This window comes from Larus michahellis, chromosome 3 (assembly GCF_964199755.1).
Source record: "Larus michahellis chromosome 3, bLarMic1.1, whole genome shotgun sequence".
NCBI lineage: Eukaryota > Metazoa > Chordata > Aves > Charadriiformes > Laridae > Larus > Larus michahellis.
In genome coordinates, this window is record NC_133898.1 from 65375292 (window position 1) to 65398753 (window position 23462).

General features: G+C 40.1%; 2 protein-coding genes across 2 annotated transcripts in view; one reads left to right on the forward strand and one right to left on the reverse strand.

Moving 5' to 3' along the window:
- Positions 1–11597, reverse strand: part of PEX3 (peroxisomal biogenesis factor 3) — a 19393-nt gene extending 7796 nt beyond the window's left edge. Inside the window, exons 1-3 of the mRNA XM_074580540.1 lie at positions 11396–11597; positions 4708–4839; positions 3215–3296 (exon numbers count right to left, since the gene is read on the reverse strand). Of these exons, the coding sequence (XP_074436641.1) occupies positions 3215–3296; positions 4708–4839; positions 11396–11597 (416 nt within the window). The remainder of the gene's footprint in view (positions 1–3214; positions 3297–4707; positions 4840–11395) is intronic.
- Positions 11527–23462, forward strand: ADAT2 (adenosine deaminase tRNA specific 2). The gene is made up of 6 exons (XM_074580541.1): positions 11527–11652; positions 11891–11995; positions 19567–19717; positions 20269–20375; positions 22074–22146; positions 22265–23462. Exons 1-6 carry the CDS (start codon positions 11596–11598, stop codon positions 22303–22305), a joined length of 534 nt encoding a protein of 177 aa, XP_074436642.1. The 5' UTR covers positions 11527–11595; the 3' UTR covers positions 22306–23462.

Below are 23462 nucleotides of genomic sequence, written 5' to 3' on the forward strand. Positions count from 1 at the left end.
CACAAATGCAAGGTGGTCTTCCTTCTTCTGTTGAGGCATGTTTGCTTTTTTGACCTAAACAATTCCTAAAATCTTATATATTCTCCGGTCAAAAGAGCAAAACTGTAGATTGCATAGATACACCTGAACAGCCTAAGGTACACTGCATGTTTATAACTGCTGCCCACAGGTGATGTTAGCAATATAGCAGCAGTGGCACCGATAAGAGAAGGCTAGCCATCCAAAAACTTTCATCAGCCATTCTCGCCTGTTATGCACTCACTGTCTGTAAAGAATGGCTACTGTATCTCTACTGTGAAAGAAATAATTTATGAAAGTCACTTAGAGAACCATTTGGTAATTTCTTAGGATCAGAATTAACACTTAAATATTTAGGGCAGATAGTTCAGATTAACCTATGCTTAGACTTTACAACAACCTATTTTATAAAAAATACTACACTTCTCACTAGAAATCATTTCTCTTTATAGGCACAACTTAACATTGAGGAATGTTTTGATCTGTCTGGAACAAACACATGCACTTTGGCATTAGTTTGACCATTATATCACTTATATAAACAATGAATTTTTAGCTGACCGCTATGAAATACCACAAATGAACTATTAAGTCTACAACTCCAGAAATAAAGAGATAGACTAAAGAAAGGATAGCTGGAAGAGATACAAGGATCCATGGCACATAAAAAAAACAGTTTACACACTTCTCTTTTTGCAAGCTAAATCAACAGTTTTAAAAAGCTATTCTAAAGCAAAACAAAGGAAAGACTGTTAAAAAAAAAATCACAGTGATATTTCTATAGATAAAACACATAATAGGACTCAAAACCACGTTTGTTATTTACAAGTGGTAAGTTTTCCATGCCAACTGAAGAGAGAAAGAGAAGCCAATACATCAACATCAGCCAACTACATTTGCACCTGTTATGTCAAAACATTTTCTAGAGCTCATGCTTACCGAGTTTCTCCTCACAACATAAGGCAACAGCCAGGTAACAATTTAACACTGCAAGTATTAAGCCTAACAGTGGGAATGGATTTTTCACTGCTGTAATTTACTAAGACTCAGCTGCTATTCAAAACTCAGCTTCTATTTCACATTTATTTATTTAGAAAACCATTATCTGCTATGGAAGCAAAATGCGATGCAAACAAAAAGATACAGGTTTGAAATAAAGCTGAGTGCTGAACAGGTGGGAGACACGCAACATCTGCAAGGCTACACCAGCAGGTACTTTGCCCCATCTCAGTCAATCGCATTGCTTTGCAAAGAGGAGGTCAGGCAGAGCAAGAACATCCGTGGTCTTGTGTGCTGCTCCCTCTTTACAAGTTTCTCTGGAAGACTGAAGACTTTGACACCCTCAACCTACCACTGGCCACCCCAAATTACTAAAATGATGTAAAAAGGTTTTGCATTTTAGGAAGTGAACAGATTTTATGTTAAAGGAGTTTACCTAAGCCATAACACAATCCGTGACATATGCTAACACAGATGCATAACATGTTAACTCATAACATAGATTGTGTGAGAAAAAGAATACATCGTCAGGGACCTTAAGAAAGGTAAATCTCCATGTCTAGTTTTTTGTACATTCAACAACAATGGCACTCACTCAAAGGCCTGAAGTCATTTAATACATCTTCTCAAATCAAAGCGGAAAGAAAACAAATCCCAACGTCCATGTGTAGCACGAGAATGCAGAGCTTCTTCAAAGACTCACTTTAAAGTGGAAAGCGCCCTGATGGCTCATTCTGTGATCCGTGCTTTCCCAACCCCTCCTCTAGCTTTTTAGTTCAAGAAGTTCAAGCCTCTAGCTAAAACTTCCTCAGCATAAGGCAAAAAAGGAAGCATTAAGACACAAACTCCATGGTAAGATACACTCTGAATGGACATCCATGCTTACAGGGTATTGCATGTAACCGGCATTTAAAAAAAAATTATTTGTTTTCAGAAATGCATAACAATAATATCAAAAACTCTCATTTCTATTTTCACTGGGATTATAGGAATTCAGAAGTGCGTCACGGTACTCGTAAACTGTTTCAACTAGTCAAACCAGTCAGAGATACCAGATGTATTTTGATAAAAGAATGCACGCTACAAACTAATGCATTACACGTCTTCAAGGACAACACAGGATTACAGGCCTTTGTAGACTATTTTGCTGCACAGTCCAGAGGGCAAATCTGGTGATCCACAAGATCTCTTGTTCATTCAGGTTAATTTTTCATTGAGTAAAACTCTTATTATGAAAAATACATTAAGAACTCCATTAAAATTAACTTTTCCTAATTTCTTGTTGTTTGGGGTAAATAATATTCAATTACAGTTGCAAATTCTCAGATAATCTGTTATAAAAACATTGTTCAGGCTGTAATTCCCACTTTAAATATCACATTCTGTTGCCTTGTTGTGGGAGGTTTTTTGACTGAAAAAAGACAATGACTGGATAGGTAGCCTATTAAATACTGGTCAGCTGAAGTTATAGCTATATAAATAAGCCAGTGGGAGGAAAACTAGAAAGGCAGTCTAGAGTGAGTCAGAAACACTGTGTTAACTGCCTACATAACACTTTTACTCTGTGCCAAATGCCAAGCATCTTACTCTACTTTTAAGGTATGCTATTATGCACTTTATGTATTTAAAAATATGCTATTTGTTCCTGCAGTTATAAGGAAATCAAAGGTGTTTTCTAACAGGGATGCATTCCTTTTAATGTATGACATGCCCCTAATTGTTCTACTTAAAAAAAAAATTACTTCTCATTTCTTACATCCATTTGCAATCTCATCTCGGATACTCTCCACTACTATTCAAGTCTGACCGTGATAAGATTTTTACATTTTCACAAACACAATATCAACAATTCCGTCAAGATACTCTGTTGTGTTTAAAAGAGGACTAGATCCTGTAAATAATTTATCTGCCTATCTTATAAGCACTTCATCAAAAACCATGGCTCTCACTGCAGCATCTTAAAGGAACTATTATTTCTTGTAATGTTTGGAAAATGCCAGCCATACCTATCAAAAGACATCTAATATGACACAAAATATCTACATGGTGATTTCAAAATAGTTTAACACTAGTGACTCAATGGGACACAGAACCAACATCCTGCACGGTCTCTACATTATAAATATATAATTTGAAAACCACCTTATCTTGTGATCAAAACAAGTCATCTTTAACACAATTAACAAAACAGTCTTACCTGTTTTTAAGAAGGGATGTGAGACTCTCGGAATTTAACTGATGCATTAAGGCATCCCTCAATGTTGGAAGCATTGACAGCACTGTTATTAAGAGAAAAAACAAAACAAAACAGAAAAATAATCTGTCAAAGTAAAAAAAAGTCACCATAAACCTATCCCCAGCTCTCAACCGCTGCTGTACAATGTAAATCTCATTGCTCAAGAGGAAAAGCTGGGAGGACAAGCAAAACAGGAAAACAGAAAACCCTGGGAGTACTCAGAAGTGCAATTACCCGCGTGCCTCTTTTGAGCTTGTGCATGGTGCTGCCCTAACGTGGCTACATGTCTTTGTCGGCTCTAGCTGCAAATGTGTACTCACATCCTGCATATACGTGCCTTCAACTCCTCATAAGAAAATCTGCTGAAAATCTACACTATTGCATTTCTCCAAATGAGAAGAAAAAGATCTGAGGTTTGGGTTTTTTTTTCGCAACAAGAGAACCAGAGAAAGGTACGTTTTAAACAAAAGAAAGCTCATGGGAAAAAAAATCCTTTACTTTCAGAACATTCAGTGTCCAATCTGCTGCTATACGACGGGAACAGGAAATGGAAAACAAGCATGCACAGAACAGGGAAAATACTATCAACAAAATATGAAAAATCTTGACAAGAATGCATGCTGACAGGCAGAAGGTACTTCATAAAATGAAGGGCAAAGAAAAATTTAGTCCTTGCAGTAAAATCAATCCCAGCACTACAAAATGAAAAGACGAAAACCAAATAGCAGGGTATTTCACGTCAGGGTAAACAGAGTACACAGAAAAAATTTGCAGCCACCCAAGAACAAATTTCAACAGGAGAAAAAAAAATGCTGCCCAGTCTGTTTTATAGAAATAGTTTTGAATGGCCTGTATTTACAGGAATGACAAGAATTTTGTTAAACTCCAGTGTACCATCTCCTCTCCAAAAATTTGAAGACCAGTGCTGTAATATAAACATTTCCCCTTTTTGGTCCGCAGCTAGTCAGGTACCTTTTAACTGCTGCAATGTAGGGAACTAGTGGTCTGATGTGCTGCCTATTTTTTAACAAAAGTTACCCACCAAGCTCTCTGCGTACCTTACTAACAGTGTGCTATAATGAATAAAGCAATCCTGCTGTAAATTCAGTACTGTTCGAGTCTGGGTGCTGTTTCACACCTCAATACCACATACAGTTTAGGGCAATATACAAATGGTCTTCAAGTGCCAAAAAACTATAATTTACATGTACATTTGTATGCATTATCGATGTATGTGTTCAAACCAAGGGTAAAGATGACCCTTAGAAATCCCTTCAATCTTCTTTTCTTCAGATTCTGTCTTTATTATGCAAAACAACTCTATTTATCCACTAGTATTTAATTAAGGTTTTGAATTCCCCTACATCTCTTATTCTTCTTCCACTCTGTCAATATATAGTATAAACCCCAAATAATTGCACCTATCAAGAACATTAGCCAGTTCCTTATCTTACCTGTCATATTGCATGTCCTCTGATTACTTTCAAAATGGTACTGCCTTCGCGCTTGGGCAATGTATTCAGCTGCCTCTCGTTCCTGGATTTCTCTGATTTTCTTCTGCCCATATTTTCCCAGTAAATAGACTCCTACAGAGAGAATTTCATATTACAAGCTGCTTTAAAAATGTGAGGAAGGCCCCTCCAGCCCCTTTCTTTGATTTTAAACCATAAGGCTGCATAGCGTTTTCTGGGGGATACGTGGGTCTTGAGTATTTTAATACTGGTTGACAAAGTAATACTCAGAAATAATGTTTTCAAAATTAAAGTGTCAAGGGTAACGACTTAAATCAGTATAAGAAACTGTTCTGAGAAGAGATATCTTGCCTTTCAAAGAAGGCATTTTTGGTACTACTGCAACGTGAACAACTAGTACTGAAGAGATTGAAGCAAAAATGTAGGGGTAACAAAAACAAAGAATAGAGAAAAGAAACTGAAATGCACAGGTCTGGAGATGGATGAAAATTTATTTTTTTAAAAAAGATATCTTTATAAAATTAGTAGAAGTTACAGACAAAACTTGAGTCTTAAAAATCATATAGGACAAAAATGTTACAGACCAACACTTCCTTCATTTGGTCCTGAAACTTGTCCATAGGAAGAACCTCAGCTTCAGTGGGGCTTGACTGTGGCTGTCATTTCTTATTATGCCTGGTTCCTACTCTCTAGCCCCAATCTTCTACCCTTGAGGATCTGATCGTCCCTTTACGAATCTCTGTTTCCACAAAGACCCACCAAAAATGTTTTTTCCCAGCTAACATACTGAAACAGCAACAACTTCTTTCGTATAAGCAAATAATTTTTGAACACAAGATTTTTCCAATCATTTTATTCCACCACATTTTTCATGTTACATTCACACATTTTCACTTGTCCAAATGACCACTGTTGTTTATCCCCTCCCCCAGTAAATCCTTTAACTTCAGGGTTTGTAGCAGAAAAGTCATAAGTATAAAAAAAAGACTCTTCCTGAATGTACACAGGACACATGCAAACAATTCAAGAAGAATCATGTGCATGCCCTTGAGTGATACGCTGGAGTAGCACCTTTATAATTAAGATTGAGACAGCTAATTGCTTAATACTTCATTGTTAAAGCTGTGTGATTACTCTGTACTAAGAACTGCTGTGCCTCGTGAGGGTCCAAAGTTGCATTAGCAGACACCCAGGTTTAACAAGACATTTCCAGAAAAAACACTTGTCTAAAATGCTGTAACACCAGCTACTTACTAGTCTTATCCTATCCCCTTCCCCTGAACCAAGCTGTAACTTTCACCCATCATTAACTGATGTTAGTCACTCCAGTACCATCTTCATCTTTGGGAATGCAATGCATTAGAAGTTATCCAAGGTAAATGTTCCACCATCCACACGGCTTAAGCAAAAACAAACGAACAACAAAAAAGACTGGATGTCAGTAGCAGACTGCCTCTGTTACTTGTCCTTGTTGTCAGCTTTGTGTCAATGAATTTCTGCCCACTAGTCACTCGCGCCTGAATGCAGCATCACAGCCTCTGCAAGTCTCCAGCTTACGGGACATTTCAAGGCGCCGCCAGCCTGGGAGTCAGTCTGCATGTGTGTTCACCTTTTACTTTAGAACTACCTTGTCTATCTATATTGATATGCGATGTAGCACTAATTCGGAAGACCTGAAAATAACACAGACTTTTAAGTCCAGACTGAATGCATCACATGAAAGCACTGTCACTTGGAAGCCAGACCACAGAAAGCCACATCCCAAGAGCTGTCATGTCAAGTCAGCTAAGGTATCTATAGAAACAAAACTGACATTTTGAAAATCCCTGTTGTTACAAATAAGCAAAGTGAACACCAAATTTTTACAATAGCTAATAGAACTCAATTTTACCTCTCAGTATGGGATAGGAGTTCTGCAAAAAGTGGCAGCAGCAACATTTTACTCATGCCTAATTAGCTAAACTGTTGTATAGATCCAACACCATACTGAATCGTTCCCATATGTTCCGTGCAAAACGAGGAATTAAGAAAATTCAGCAATAATAAGACTACCCAAAAGATAATTGCTATGTAAACCTTTTTCTGCCTTTCTGCCTTCATTAAAATGTAAACTATACAATAGTTCCAACACTTCTGATTCACAGAGAGTTCAGAAACAGTTGAGTGGTACAAACTAGGACTACATCAGCTGATTCCAGAACCTTCAGGTACAGGAACCTCAGTAAGGATCTCAAACTACAATTTGTACTGCTTTAAAATTGATCTACAAAGTGAAATGTATTTACATGTGTATTGGTTGTCTGTGCTGGTTTTGGCTGGGCTAGCATTAATTTTCTTCATAGCAGCTGGTACAGGGCTGTGTTTTGGATTTGTGCTGAAAAGAATGTTGATAATACAGAAATGTTTTCGTTATTGCTGAGCAGTGCTTAAACAAAGTCAAGGCCTTTTCTGCTCCTCACAGCACCCCACCAGCGAGCAGGCTGGGGGTGAACAAGAAGTTAGGAGGGGACATAGGTGGCACAGCTGACCCCAACTGGACGAAGGGATGTTCCATACCATATGACATCATGCTCAGCAATAAAACTAAGAGGGATGTTGGTGGGGGGGGCCACTGCTCAGGGACTTGTTGGGCATTGGCCGTTTTGTGGTGAGCAATTGTCTTCATTTGCATCACATTTTCTTTCTTTTTGTTATTTATTCCCCCACCTCTTTTCCTTGCAATTTTTATTATTATTATTCCTTTTTTAAAGCATTGTAATGTTTTTATCTCAACACATGAGTTTTCTCACTTTTACCCTTCCAATTCTCTCCCCCATCCCACCACAGAGCGGGTGGGCAGTGTGACTGGGCAGTTGTGTGGTGCTTAGTTGCTGGCCGGGCTTAAACTACAACACTGTCCTACAACATGGAACACCCAGGGTCTACAATACCCACATCCTGTGGAAGCAACACTTTAATTCATCTGTTAACAGTGAATTAAGGTAAATATGCTTTAATTTGTCTGTGTAGCCCTCTTCTGTGGTACTGCAAAGGCTCTTCCCATCTAAATGTAAGTAATGGAAGTAGCTTACAAAATCCGTGGGCTCTTACATATTTATGCCAATGGCACTGAACAGGTAGGATATTTCTCACATGATGCAAGTTATGGCTTACCCTCAGCCCTTGCCTTTCTCTCAGCCTTTACTCTCACTACCATAATTCCCTCAGGAAAAAAAAAATCAAGGGAAAATTTTCAGTTTTAAGAATTTCATTAGGTAGAAACTGTGCCGATATACAGAAGCCTGCATCCTTCCAGAACACTGACAACTCTGTAAGTTGTGGTTTGTCCTTATGTATATGCAAGCCATGCATCAAATAACCATACACAAATAACCATAACCATATTTTGAAAACCATATTCAAAATAAAAAGGCACTAAAGACTTATTCTCTTGGCACAGCTGAGTCCCACCAAAACCTATTTAACACCCCTGCACTCACTCACAAACCAAGACAACTTTCTTTGCTAAGCCTGTCTAGACTTCTGAACTGAAATGCACTTTCTGCAAGCCAAAGGTTGCAACAGACAAAATTAAGCAATAATTTATTCACCACTGAAATCAGAACTACACATTGCAGACACACCCTGAACTTGCTCTCCCACTGCAACAAGAGAATTTCAACAGTGAATCATTTTGTAACATCCATTGAAGTCTACCTTGAACACCGAGCACAGAGAGAAACCACTTTAAGGTAAATCTATCTATCCAATAAGAACAAGTGAACATAACACGTCCTTGCAGCTCTGTCATGCTAACTCTCTCTCTATTTTAAATATTTCTAGTGAGTTTGATTCCAGAGTACTAGATTTTGCTTGCTTAAAGAGATTTAAGTCTTCTTAGTAAATAAATTGCTTTATATTACTAAAAGAACAGACTTCTGAAGAAAGAGGCTGTACAGGGTCTTTGCTAAGTTGAGGTCTTCTCAACCCTGCTCTATGGTTAAGGGAAAGTTACACCTATTACAGTTGCTTTTCCCTCAATTTTAGCTCTTATTTATTAGTTTTGTATCTTCATAAGCAGAAAAATCTGTTGCAGTGTTGGGATTGACAGAAATTACACTAATAATGACAGTCACTGATAACACAGAAGGCATCCATGTCAGTAAACAGAGGAAAGGCTACCAACCAACTCAGATTCTGGTGCAATAATTCTTCAGTAACATAACACTGATACGACACTGTAGCAGTAATAATGTGGAGACTACTCTGCACTGTCTAAAGAATCATTAAATATTCACATTAATCTCTGACCATGTGCCAGTAAAAGACTTAAAATCATTAAACCCTGTGATGTCCCATTTCCCTTGTTACATCCTGGTTCCCAGAAAATGCACCTACAGCTCTTTAAAAAAAAACAAACACCAGAGAGATGTAGATTTCAGTCTCTGCTATTAAAGCAGCAGATCTGGATGCTTTTCTTAAAACATTCAGCCATTTTCAAATATTCTTCGAGTCTTCATGTAAAAGCAGCGATGTAAAGTTGCATTCTACCTTTCCATATCAGGCAGTATTTTATGGAGGAGAGTCCTTTGTGGATCTCGGAGCTCTGATTCATTGGTGGTGGCATTACCATAGCTCCTGGAGTTATTTTAAGGTCTGATCCATAACTAATATGTAGATGGCCAAAGCACTCAAGATTCAGTTGCTGAACAACTGTAGTGCAGCACTCCGCAGTAAATCCCTCCATCTCCAAGGCTGCCCTAAAATACCATGGTGCATATTGCAGCTGGTGGCAGCTAATGATGTTCTCCTGCTTGCAGATGCCCTGATTAACTACAGAGTCTCAAATACAAAAAAGCAATTCTCTACAGAGTCCTCAAATACAACACAGCCTGAGGAAGCAGGTGCTTGATCCATGCTACAGACAATGACAGTATAGTTCAATATTTTCAGTGACAAGTTGAAATGCAAGAGAATGCAAGAAGTTGAAATACAAGAGAAGCACCTTGGTGTTTTTTTGACTGGTCGTACCTTAAATGACTATATTTTAGTCCCTGATGATCTTTTTTTAAAGTGTACTTCATCCAGTCAGTAGCATTTTAGTGAAAGTGACACTAAGCTGTACATAAACACCAATCAAAAGAAAAAAAGCCGCAAATTCAGTGATGTTAGGATTGTTTGCAGGCTGGCAGAGGGCTGTTTATACATGATGAATTTAGGGTTTCAGGCTATGAGGACTACCAAGAGCCACAAGCTCCCCAGTATTTCCTTTCCTATTTGGACATCGATCCATATTTAATAGCTGAAACCAGGATAACTGATGTTTTTACTATTCCCATTTGTCCCCCACCACTCTCACAAAGACAGCTGAAGGGGAGGGGGAACAGCTTGCAGGTTACAGTCTGGTATGTTAAAGTAAATCTGTTTACTTAACATGGTGGGTTTTTAAGTGTGGTGGCTCAGAAACCGGTAAACATTACGTTCCCCTGTACTTGATGAGTCAGAAAACCTGCAGGTGAAAGGGTGAAGCGGTCTGACTTCAGTAACCATCATCTAACCTATCATTGTGTATTAATTGGTGCTCTTTGGAAAAGTACAGAAGGAATTCATGCTGAAAGGATGCAAAGGACACAACAAGCAAGGCAAGTCACAAGTATATACAATTCACCTTCACAAGAGACCTCACCTAAACAAAAGACAAAATGCTTAACTGATCAGGCAAATTCCAGTGGATATAAACAAATACAAACTTTCCTTAGCAACTCTGTAATGTTTAATTCTGCACCATTTGCATAAGATATAAGTAAATCTGATGACTGATCATGCAAAGACATGGCTGTACCTTTGGAGGAGCATCTAATCTCCAGCTGCACAGACACACACTTTGTTATTAAACAGAGAGGCAGATCCAAGACGTTACTTTAAATCCGACTACAAATAACCCTATAATAACTCCAAGGAAAGGAGGAGCTTACCAGACCCTACAGGTTATACAAGAGCCTTAAGGGAGAAAGAACAGCTTGAATAATTAATGTAAACGCTCCTCTCCAGTAAAGTTTTGTGTCCGCAGTTGGTTGATATTTGACAATTCACCTCAACGCCGGAGTGACTTTTAAAAGCACAGGCTTTCAGCCTCCCTCCTAAAAGTAGTAACACAAACATCAGCCACGCTTTGAAACAACGTTTCACCGTGCAAACCCCCACCAACACCCGCCGTAAGAGCCCCCGGGGCGACCTGACTCCCCGCGTTTGGGTCCTTAGGGGACGATGTGTGTATTTCCCTCCCTGCCGACGGGGTGCCCCCCCGCCACCGCTCTCTCCCCAAGGCGGTGGGCGGCCGCTTCTTGGTGCCACCAGCGAGGCGCGGGGCCGCTCCAGGCCGCCGCGGAGCTCCCTGCGCCACAGCCCGCCGCCCGCAGCGCCGGCGAGGCGGGGAGGAGGCCGGCCGGGCCCCGCGGTACCGTCGGGCCGGTCACGCCAGCGGCCGGCAACGGGCTCGCCCGGCGGCCGACGAGCTTCCCTGACAGCGGGGAACCCGAGCGACCACCGGGGGAGGGCCGGTCGGGCTCAGCGGCCGCCTCCCCGGAGGGAAGCGAGAGCGCTTCAGCGGGGAGGCCCCGAGGCCGGCTCGGCGCCGAGCCCCGCTATCACCCATCGCCGCCGCCCCTCGGCCCGGCTGCCGGGTACTCACCGCCGAGGAAGGTGCCGAGGACGAGGCACTTCTTCTTGTGCCGCTTGAGGAAACTCCAGAGGGACCGGAGCATCCTGCGCGCCCGGCCGCCCCTCGCCTCTCCGCGTCGGCGGAAGGGGCGGTGGCAGCAGCGGCACCGCCCGCGGTGCCCGGCCGCCCGACCCCCCGGAAACAACGCCCGCGCTCCGCTGGTGCCGGCCATGGCGGAGGAGGAGGAGGCGGCGGTGCTGGCCTGGATGGACCAGGCCCTTGACGTGGTCAGTGCGGGCGGAGGGGGTGCTCCCGCCGGCCCCCGAGCGTGAGGGGTGTGGGCGGGCGGGCGGGCTCCGCTCTCCCGCCGCGGAGTGGGGGGAAGCCTCGGGGGAGGCCTGAGGGGAGCCCCGCGGCAGGCGGGCCGCGGCCTCCCTCGCGGCAGCGCCGAGGGGGCGGGAGGACGGGGCTTCGTTAAAGCCTGTCTCGTTTGTTTGTCCGTCCGTCCGTCCGTCCGTCCTGTAGGCTAAAGAGGCTCTGGAGAACGGGGAGGTTCCCGTCGGTTGCCTGGTGGTGTACAACGGGGAGGTCATCGGCAGGGGCAGGAACGAGGTCAACGAGACGAAGAACGTGAGTTGGGGCCAGGCTCGGTCTTACCCCCCCCCCCGGCACCGGCGGGGCGGATAATAGGCTCATTTTGGAAGGGGCAGGGGTAATACAAGAAACTGGGGAGTTGCGTAGAGTTACAGAATGTGCAGGCTGACAAAAATCTCACCTCTAGTTTACAGAAGTTGTTCTTCTAAAAGTTGTTCTTTCTAAAATAAAACATTGCCTGTAAATTTGAGACGTGATGCTGCAATTTTAGACATCAAATTAGATCTTATACATGCTGAGACCCATTAAAGCCAACAGGGATTTTGTGCAACTGGAAGTTTTGTATAAATGGATCTGATTGATTGCAGGATCTGGCTGTAACTTGTATTAGATGTCTCCAATATGAAAATATAACGAAAGGTGGAAATGAGTCTTTTAACCTCAAAAATGTGACAATAAAAAAAGATCATTATACTAACTTGTGCTATAGGATAATCCATAATACATTAAAATGATTCTAATACAACTCAAGAAAGGCAGATGACAGAGAAGCTAGGTATCTCAAGTTAAATCAGTGTAAACACTGTGGGGAAGTAGAGACTTGGGAAAATTGTGCCAGAGATATTAATGCTGTGTAAAAATCACGTGGGCAAAACATAACTGACAAGACCGGTAACTAAATCAGAATCAACTTAAAAATATTAGGGAAGCTTTTGGACTTTTTTTTTTGTGTGTGAACATCAGGATTACCTGAAGGAATGTGCTTAAATCCAAGCAGTCTGGTGTAAAAAATTTGTCTGCATTTTGGAAACAGTAAGCTGTTAATATCTTTGAAAGACAGTCCTTTTTTCAATTTCTGTTTAGCTCAAGTTTCAGTTCTTTTGTGGCTTAATTTTCATAAATGCTTATATTGCACGATTGGAAATGCCGGATACTCAGTGCTTCTAAATTTTGTATCAGCTACTTAATTGCTCCACATAGTCTAAAAGAAAATGTGAGCATGAAAGAGGCACTTACTGGGAAATCTGAATGCAGGAAATTGTTTTCAGTTTTCTCCTAACAATTTCTGGCATTATTTAAGAACTATCCTGGGAAAAAAACCCACCCTCTTGAACTGTCAAGGCAGCTCCAGCAGACATTGTAAATTTGTCAAGGTCCTAACTAATTTCTCATCCCACCTCACATTGGAGGACTTCTCCAGAACATTATTCCTCAGGTGGCTAGAAAACATCTGATTTCCAGTTTTAAACTTTTTATGGTCCATTTATATCTCTGTGTTCTTGTGCCAGCATCATCCTTTATTTTACATAGTTTGGAGGTATTTAAAGTCATATTCCCTTTTGGCTTTTGTTTTTCCCCGTTTTCCCCAAATCAGCTATTTAATCTCCTCTCAGAACACAGGCTTTCTTTCTGTGCTCATTCTAATAATTCTTGTATACATCCATTCCAGCTTTGTTTCATCTTTTTGAATTCACTTAACCAGAACTGTATGCATTATTCCAGATGGACTTTCTCTTGTGCCTTGTTTGATAACCATAATACTTCCCACTCTTCCTGGAAATAAGTCCACCCATCTTTTCTGGAGCTGCCTTGGTCTTTAATGCTGTTTTGTTATTCTTCTTTTGCTGTTTTTGGTTTTTTACTCCCATCTGTAAGGCCATCCACTTCTTGAGTGATACTCTGACCTTGTGTCTTCTGATAATGTCATTCATCACATGAAAGACATCACATTGTGTTTCTCCAGTTAATACCAATTTCATGACTGAAAATATTCAAGCAAAATTATCTTTGAGCATCTTTGCTAATTAGTTCCCTCTGGAAGAGTATTTCCCCTTTCAGTGCAACTTCTTCTCTTTGCCTGCTCACCTTACATTTCTTGTGCTATGCTGTTGTCCCCAGACTGACAATAATTTCATGTGTTGTGCTGTGCCAGGTGCTTTGTAGAAGTTCAGGGAGATGAGACTGGTGTTTCTCTTGCCTAGAAAAAAACGTTTGTCAAAGAAAGTTACTAGGTTAATTTACTGTCAGCTATCTTATGTAAATCCACGTTGTATTCTATTTCATTTCCCTTTTATAGACTAGTCCTGTAATATTACCTTAAAAGTTTGTTATGGTGCATGTTTTGCTGTTGAGACTATCCTGGATCTGTAGATGTCAGGTTTATATGTCCTTCCTATTTTTCGTTACAGTGACTCTATTTGCTCTGACAGGTTTCAGTCACGTGATATATATATATATATATATATACACACATATATATATATATCAAAAACATTGCTATGGGATTGTCATCCTCATGCACAAGTTCTTAGTATTTTTTCTGATGATCTGTCAACTTCGGGTTTTGCCCCTCATTTCTCTTCCATGCCCTAGGCAATTTCGTCATTTCAGCATTGTAATTCTTTATGCCTTATGCTGTAATTTCTGCTTCCGTACTCATATCTTTTGACCATAGTCTCCACGTCATTTTTGTTGAAAAGGAAAAATATTAATTTTGTTTTGGAATAGTACTAAGGTCACTGTAGTAGTTTTAAGTCCTTTTTCACATGTTTTGTCTCAAGACATTTTTACTTTTTATGCAATTTGTTCTGCAACATTGACATTTGATGATTCTTCCTTTAGTCTTTGCTATTGGCTTTTTTCACTCCTTGCAAACTTTCTTTCCACTTTTAAAAATTGATCATTTATCCAGATAGATGTGTAGTCCTTCCCTACAATTTTGCCCTTGCTCAGGAATCAACTTGCCACTAGGCTTTGTGTCAAATAAATTCCCTGTCTTCTCCTTAAGTATGTCCCTGCGTCCTCTGATCTAACTGACTGGAGTTAGGAGCAGGTAGTGTCTTCTTTATGCTCTCTTTCATTCTGCTCCTAAACTGCTCGCTTTGGCAAAAAGATTTAGTTGTTGAAAACTGTCTGATTTTTTTTTTTTTCAACCTGTCTCCTGTCACCCTGCATACTTTATTTCTGCCCTGCATGTCCATCACAGAACACATTAATGTCAGATGCTGCTTCTTACTCTGTGGAAGTTATTTACAAAATTATTGATCATCATCGCATTCTGCTGGAAGAAGTTGCTGTTGGACGAAGGGAGTTTGTATACAGCTGTGTTTGTTTTATTTTTTTAGGAGCATGGCTGTGGCATCAGCATTTCAGAATAGTTAGGCATGTCATTACTTGTATTCATTGGGCAACAGTGCAACAAATGTCTGTGTAAGACATTAGTTTTCAACAGCCTGGCAATAACAGTCACAAGCTTGTGCCAGTACTGCGTTCCCTCTGGCAGCTCCCACACTTGCTTGTTCACAGTCTTGCCTCAGACCAACCTGAAAATTTTATTGCTTAAGATGTATGTGACCCTTCCAACTAGAACTCTTTTTTTTTTTTTTTTTTTTCCGCATCTTTATTCCCGTGTGTGTGTGATGGTGTGCTTCCCCCCACCCTGACCTGACCTTTTCCCATAACCCTGCTCAAGCGATAACCACCAGTGTTGGTCGTGATGGATGTGTCTGGTCGTGATGGATGTGTCTGGTCATGATGGCTGCATCTGGCTCAAAGTGGGTTTAGGGAAGACAGATAACAACACAACAGCCAATGGCTAATTTATGGCAATGTGCCCACCTAACCACAGTGCTGGTCAATGTCCAACTTGAGCCAAATTTGGAAGAAACGAGTATCTGCAGTCGGTATGTAAATATGACTATGAGTCCATCATCTTACCCCCACAAATAGTGAGCAGCCCAAGAGCCCTTTGAGCCCTCCTGCATGGCGGTGGGCTGCACACCAGAATCTCCCCTTGAGTTAGGGATGCCTCTCAAGATTACTCTTTGACGTTGAGAGACTCCTTATCACATCAGATAGTAAGTGAATTGGGAATAAGCCCTCTGAAACTTTGAAATCTTAGCTAAGTGATATAAAGGACTGATTGCGCATATAAAATCCTTTAGGCATAAACCGTTGACCAAATCTGGAACTAAGTTAGGATCCATCCGCCCCTAGACACCTCTAAGGGCAGGAGTTCAGAACGCAAGGGGGTCCTCTCTGAACCTCGTGACTCAATGGAAGGGGCTCCATAACAGTTTTGTCTGACCCTATCCTAAATAATCAAGTGTACCTTGCCATCAAATCTTGTTAAACCACTGTCACATTTACCATTGAACTTTGTTAACTTTATATCAATAAAATATATTCCTGCTTCTCTCTTGCGAGTGACGTGTGTCCCTCCATCTGCGACAGCGTGATGCAATCATTCGCTTCCCACTGAAATCCTGTCTGACTTAGGTCCTTTGTTGATACATGCAGACTTCTCCTCTGTTACCTCCTGTTGGGTCATTGTAGCATGTGTTTTTGCCCAGACGATCTTGCAAGAACAGTACATGATATTTGAAAATGAAGTACTGTTTGCACTTTTAAATTACTAATGAAGCCACAAGATAATATAGAACTTTGAGCTTTGGCCCCCTTTACTCTTACTTGTTAATTCTTGTCTAAGATTTAGAAGGTAAGCTTTTCAGGGCAGTGATGGTATCTTTATTTGTCTATAAAACATTTGCCACGGTTTGGGGCACTATTTTAAGGCTTTGTCAAGGTTTTTTCCCCACTGACGTCAGCTTCAAATACTTTCTTCTTGGAACATCATTTGCCATTCTGTAACAATTCTCTTTTTACCTTGTGACTTTCACCTGCTTTTGTTCTTTTGGCTTTAAAATAACGTGTAAGGTAGTGTAAGTTAAAAAACTGTAGGGGTTTATAGAAGCTTATGAATTGAGTTAGTGACTCAAAATGAAAATAATCTTTTTTGTATGTTATTTTACACACAGCAAGTCAATAAAAAAGGCTATTTAGTCATAGCTCAATACAAAACAACCTAGAAGGTCGGTTTTTCCCCCATATCTTCTCTTTAAGAGGGACCTTTAGCAGGTGCTTAAGGAAGGAGCTCAAGAAACAAGGAGAGAGTAGTGTAAACCTTCCTCTTGCACATCCTTTCCAGTTCTGAAAGTGAGTAGTTTATGGACTTCCAGAGCCCAGGACTGTATCTGGATCGTTGTTTCTGATAGCTGTCTGTGCACATATCCTTCATGAATTTGTCTAAACCTTTTTTGAACTCATTTATGGTTTTGGCTTCCATAGCATCCTGTGGCAATGAGTTCCACAATTTAATTATGTGCTTTGTGAAAGAGTACTTCCTTTTGTTTGTTTAAAATCTGCTGCCTGATAATTTCATTGGCTGTCCGCTTGTTATGAGAAATAATAAATTACAATTTACTGGTTGCTTTTCCACATTTTTCTTCATTTTTATAAACCTCTACCATAGTCATCTTAACTTGGAAAACTAATGACTGCATCTGGGGACTTAAGAACCATAGTCTACTTAGGGTCTGTATGGAGACTGTCCTGTAATTTGGATAATCCTTTCTCACCCTGTGGTGAATTTGTCCTGGTGTTCCCATGTCTTCGTGAGGTGAGACGAACAAACCAGTATGTGTTACTTAACACGTGGATGCACTGAGGTGTAGTAATATTCTATATTAGTGTAATCCTTTCTGCATAGCTGGCTTCTATTACCACAGAAGCCAATATGACTTACAGCAGCCGCATGGCTTTTCTCAACTTGTACTCCCAAGATCAGCAGAGCCCTAAAAGCTACTCAATGTTCGCAGTATAAAGCAGTGTCATAGGTTAGAGGCATGTTTTCCTCCGGTAATGAAGGCTTATTGGTTACATGCTTTCAATTCGTGCTCAGGAGTCAAGAAAGCCAATATGGTATTCATGTCTCTTCTGATCTGAGGGCACAAAACTAGAATAGCCACAACTTAACACTTGTGAGTTACAGTAGCTGTAGTGTTCTGAGGCATGTTGTGCTGGAGGATGTTGTGCTTTCTGTCTCCCTAAGTTGTGTGCACTGACATTTCAGCTGATGTCATCTCATTTATTCAACTAGGGAACCTTCATGGCAACATTTCACTAGTAGCTCTGGAGGAATCACATCTGCATGTTGATTCAGATCCACGTTTTTATTCCGAGTGGGTTCATTGCCGTGTTAGTTCAGATCACAAGTGCACTCATGACATAAATTTCTTGATTGTGTCTGCTTACCGTGCTTTCGTTTGTGTCTCAGAGATGTCTTCCTTTCAGATGAAACTATACGGAAAAGATGCACTCAGGGAGCATACCTAACGCACCCCAGCTGTTGCTGGGATTATACTGTTCATGGGACTGAACCGGAGCTAGGCCTGTGTGCGCTCCCCTGAATTGGTGTTGAGTCCTCAGCACTGTTTTGCGCTACTCCTCTTGCGCTGCACTATTTGCTAATGTAGGCATAGGCAACATAGATCTCTATAGGAGTTTTAAAACGTTTTTAAACAGTATTAAACCCACGTATTGTACAGCATCTCACAGTTATCCCCACAGACCTTCATAGTGCTGAAACGTTAACCCAAGTTCATGTATTGAGAGGAAGTTATCTGAAGTCACATACAGACATATGTAGCAGAGGTACAAGTATAATTTGGATTGATTAAGTCTTAGTCTAATGCCTACGTCAAAAACATCCTTTTTCCAGAATAGATTAAAAGGAAAATACTAACAGCCTTAATGCAAATAACATCAGGCTTTGTAACTGGAGAGTCGTTTCATAACTAGTACTTTGTGATATTTTTGCTGTGACTTTTATTGGCAAAACACACTGCTGCAGACGTTCCAGAGCCATACTGGGACATTACTGTTGTTTTTGTCTCTCTGCAATTAAGGTCAACGCTTCTTCTGTTCCGGCTTTTGTGCCATCCTGTTGCTGTGACCTCTGAGGTACTCATCATTCAGTCGTCTTGGATTAAAAAAAGAGAAATCAATATTCTTCTGTCTTTTTGTAATCAGGCATATGCTGCAATCCCTGCCTATTACTTGAGGGATTTACTGTACATGTATGCATTCCCAGGCAGCATTAAACCTGAAGGCAAACTGAAACGAGTGCGTCTACACAGTAGGCCAAGCAGTTCCAGAAACATACCGAAATTACTGCATACTCACAGCATATTCATTCCATGCAGGCACGGTAACATTGTGAGAGGGAGGAAAAGGTACCAGCTAGGAGCAGTTCCTTAATATTTCCGGAGAAAGTAACCCAGCCTGCATTCTTGCCCTTGGAAGAACAGTGAGCTAGATGAGTTGTTCTGCTGGGCTTTGTGTGTCCCTTAAGCCTCCAGAGCTTTCATGTCTTGTCTTACTATGCTGGCACGACAGAGAGAGGAGAACTTCTGAGCGAAAAGCCTAGCAACCATCTGCCTAAGAACAGGTAGAAGAAAAAACTGGTTTGCACTTGTGGATTGAGGCTGAATATGTTCTTTCTTGGGCCGAGTGTTTCTTCCGCAGTTTGGCCTGCAAGAAATTTCTTCTGCAGCTTGAACCAGCAAAGGGGTGTACTAAAAAGAGTCTTCTCAAGAAAGCATTACATTACTTCTTTAACAAAAGTGAAAATAATTGCATTATTAATAAATTAGATGTTAGGCCATCGTGTCTTTGGCTTGAAAGAATAATTTTATGACATTGCATTTTATTTAATTTGTATCTGTACAAGTGAGAAGTTTAAGAAAACATTTGTTTTTATCTCCTAGGCTACTCGACATGCAGAAATGGTAGCAATTGATCGGGTCCTTGACTGGTGCAAGCAACACAACAGAGATTATACAGAAGTGTTTCCACAAACAGTATTGTACGTAACTGTAGAGCCTTGCATCATGTGTGCAGCTGCCGTGCGCTTGATGAGTATCCTTTCGTGCTTATTTGTGCTGGGAAACCATATGGCAAAATGTTACTCTTTTGGCAGTGAGCCCACAGGGAAGGGCTTGACACTGTCAGGCAAAGCCATCAGGGGTACCACCTTAATGGTGTGAGAGTCTGCACCCACCTCCATTTACTGCTTGGGAAATAGTGAGAGACTCAAGAATGAAAGAGAAATGGTGCAATTATGACAAACAGTGATTTCTTTTAGGGATGTAAAAATACATTTTAGAGATATCTGTTATTATGTAAAATGAGGTAATCTCAGTTCAGTGTTTGATTTTGAACAATGGCTTCGTATGCCTCTTTTGAGTTTTGCGCTTCTTTTCTGAGGAAGGCTGGATGTCCATCTTCAGCAATACATCTTACCTTACTCAGAAGTAAGTTCTCATTTTATGAGGAAGGAATTGTAGTGCAAACTAATTTAGTGTGAAAGGCACAAGCACATTTTAGTGAAATTTAATGACTCCTTAAATCAGGCTACTTTACTTCCTGCTTGCTTTGCGCTTTAACTTAATACCTTAACTCATTCACATAAATTCCACGGGTCATATATGGTTGCCGAAATGAGCGATTTGGAGGCTGCGGCTCAGTTTTGAGCATCTCATCTGATGATATGGTAGACACTGGAGAACCATTTGAAGTAAGCTATAAAATGTTTTCCTTTGTTTTTCAGCTAGGGTACTGTGCCTAGCTTCACTACCACGCTTCGAGAATGTTATGCATTAGTTTAAGAGAACTCAGATGAACGATGATCAGAAGTCAAGTAAACCTGACTTTACAAGAAAATTATGTAAAAAAATTAAGTCCTTAAATTAAGGAGAATTGAGGGAAAGCCTGATGACAGTCTTAAAATACTTAAAAGGATGCATGGAAGAGGAAAGGAAAGAATTATACTCGTGGAACAAGGTAAGGAATAAATATATCTAAAAGATGTGGAATACTTAGGAAAGTAAGTGCATGCTGCAGGAAGAGATGAGGGAAAAATTATTTTAAGCAGCAGAATGTACAAACACATAATCCTTAAAGATCAAGTAACAGCAACTTACTAAGTTACTGTTTTTTATCTGAGACACTGTAAATGATTGTATTTTTGCTCCCAGTCTATCCATATATGAGGTAAAATGCATTAGCTTAGATCTACTTCATATAGATGAAATCCCAAAATAAATACGGACTGCAAAAGTAGCAGAGGAGATTGAGTTTAGATATCAGGAAACTTTCTGAACAGTAAGGATACTGAAGAACTGGGACAGACCGTCTGGGGAGAATGAGGCATCTTTGTCATTTAAGAAAGGCTGGACAAGCATTCAGTGGAGGTACAGAATACATAAACTTCAATGTTTTACAGCATTATACTAGTATACCTATACATACATATAGATAGGGAGTATTTATAGCATTATATTTATTAGATTATACATAGTTGATCTGCCTTATACAAGGATACTGATTAGGGTTCTTGGATTTCTTTTCCACACTTAACATTTATGATTTGATGGATGTAAAAAATAAGTATTATATATCAGCACTGTAAATAAGCACTAAAAGCTCAAGGCTCAGAAAGAATTTTAGTCAGCAAGACGATACTGTTTGTCAGTCCAGTGTAAAAATATTAAGCATCTTTCTGTCGAGGTGTTTGTGAGACTAGCATCTGAATTAATTTGTATAGTCAGTACTGGAAGAGTGTTCATTTGCTAACATTGGCATGTGGCATTTTAATTTTTCTGTGTGTTCAGAAGAAAGGAAGGATGAGATTCTTGCTACTAGAAATCCTTCCTTTGTTTCTGTAGGAAACTGCAGGGGGATGTATAGGTGTAATTCATTATTTCCCAGTGTGAGTGGAAATCTGTTAAGTGTTAGCAGCATTTAAACACTTTGTCATTAATATTCAGGGCCTGGAAAAATACTTTAGAAGGACTAAAAAGGTCTGAGAGGTGACTGTTAGGAATAAAGAATAGGTGTGTGGACATATGTTGTCTGGTGGGAATCTTATCTACAAATACCTAGGTGTATGTCTCTTACACTTCCAAGTGCTTGAAGAGTATATGAATAAGAAAGAGATTGGAGATTTAGGTTACTAAGAAAGTTTGTTTGCCTAATTTCAAGTTTTTAGGGAAGTTATTTACTCTGCTAAGCCTCAACATAGTATTTTTCAAATGTATGAGGTATTCAGCCTGAAAAGGAGATTTTCTGACCCCCAAATAGTTGAAGGTACATGTTAAATCAGTGGAATAGACAGCACAGTTGTTTACAATTATTCTGCACTTAAGGCATTGTTGTGAAGCATAGAATATGTTATTCTCAGATGTGCTCATGACCATCTTTCTAATTTGAACAGTGTGTTTCTGGCTATCGTGCCAAAGAAGCAGTGGAAATGTTAAAAGCTTTCTACAGACAAGAAAATCCCAATGGTAGGTTTCACATTAATGGATCCATTTTGATCCCAACCTAATTTAAAAGAATGCTGGCACTGGTATTACTGTAATTCACTTCTGATGTTTTTTCTCCCTTTCTGTTTCTTCTTGGCAGCACCAAAATCCAAAGTACGGAAAAAGGACCATCGAAATTAGCGCTACACTGATGGGGGACAGAAACTTACCAAAAAATGATACGTGAAGGTTTCAAGCATCCTTCTTTTTTAAAATGTACAGTCCAATTAAACTATGTCTAATGTTCTGTACAGAGTTTTTACTAATAGGAAACTACCTGTTCCTGCATTTCTATGTATGTGATTTCCTGTTATCATACATGACCAAGCAGAAGAATAAGTGGCTGTTTTTTAGAAAGAGGAAAATTTATGGCTCAAGTTCACTTGTTTACAGACAGATGGATCCATTAAAATGATGCCATTCTGGACAGCACATTCTAGAATATTTTCTTTCTGTCTGTCTGTGGAGAAGCATCTTGCTTTTCAATAGTAAATGTTTGCTTAGGCAAATCCGAGTAAATCTCTTGGAAAGTTACATTTGTAAGACCTTCACAGCCCTTGTGTGTATATTTAATTAAAAAGCATAAAAGGAATTGTACAGTCCTTGAAGATTTGAGATAAGACCATTGTAGTGGTTCTTCATTGTTTTTTACACCCCCTCTCGCATAAGCCAAATTCTCAAACATAACTCCTGAAAGTCACATACATAGGTAGACAGGTGTATACGCAGAATCACGTCTCAGATTGTGTGCGCTATTGCTAATAAGCATAAGCAAGCATCACCTGCCTGCGCAGTATCCTGTCCGCTCCTCTTACGAATGCTAGCATAGGAAATGTTTTATTGTTAAGACTCCACTAAGAAGTCAAAGTTGTGCTCAGCTACTAAATTATAGTGAGTGAGATGAGCAGATACATGTGAAAGCCAGATGATTAAATTGGTAATAGTACGAAGAAAATATCTTTGAGCTGTTTATCTTTTCGTAATGCTGGTTGGTTTTGTCATTTCCACGCACTTTGCTTGCCCATGCAGTAATTTATAATCCAGAAGAGGGCCTTACAGTTCCACTAATGAATTAAGAATACAAGTACAGTTCAATCTTGATTATATGCCTCTTAGAGGATGCTTGTCTTAAGCATGAAACTGTTTGTAGTTTATTCGGCTGGTATTCAGAAATTTGAGAAATGCCTTAACTTTTTTTTAATGTAAACGAGTGATTAGAATTCTATGACTATAAAACCTCTTTTTTTAAAGAGCATTAAAAGCATTACTTTGTCACCATTGCTCCTGATAGCTTAGAA

What these genes read in the sequence shown, in the direction of transcription:
- ADAT2 (XM_074580541.1), top strand. Translation starts at nt 11,596, where the DNA reads ATGGCGGAGGAGGAGGAGGCGGCGGTGCTGGCCTGGATGGACCAGGCC. An exon ending in AGCTGCCGTGCGCTTGATGA is followed by an intron (nt 19,718 to 20,268) that starts GTATCCTTTCGT and finishes ACTCATTCACAT; the next exon opens with AAATTCCACGGGTCATATAT. An exon ending in CAGACAAGAAAATCCCAATG is followed by an intron (nt 22,147 to 22,264) that starts GTAGGTTTCACA and finishes TCTTCTTGGCAG; the next exon opens with CACCAAAATCCAAAGTACGG.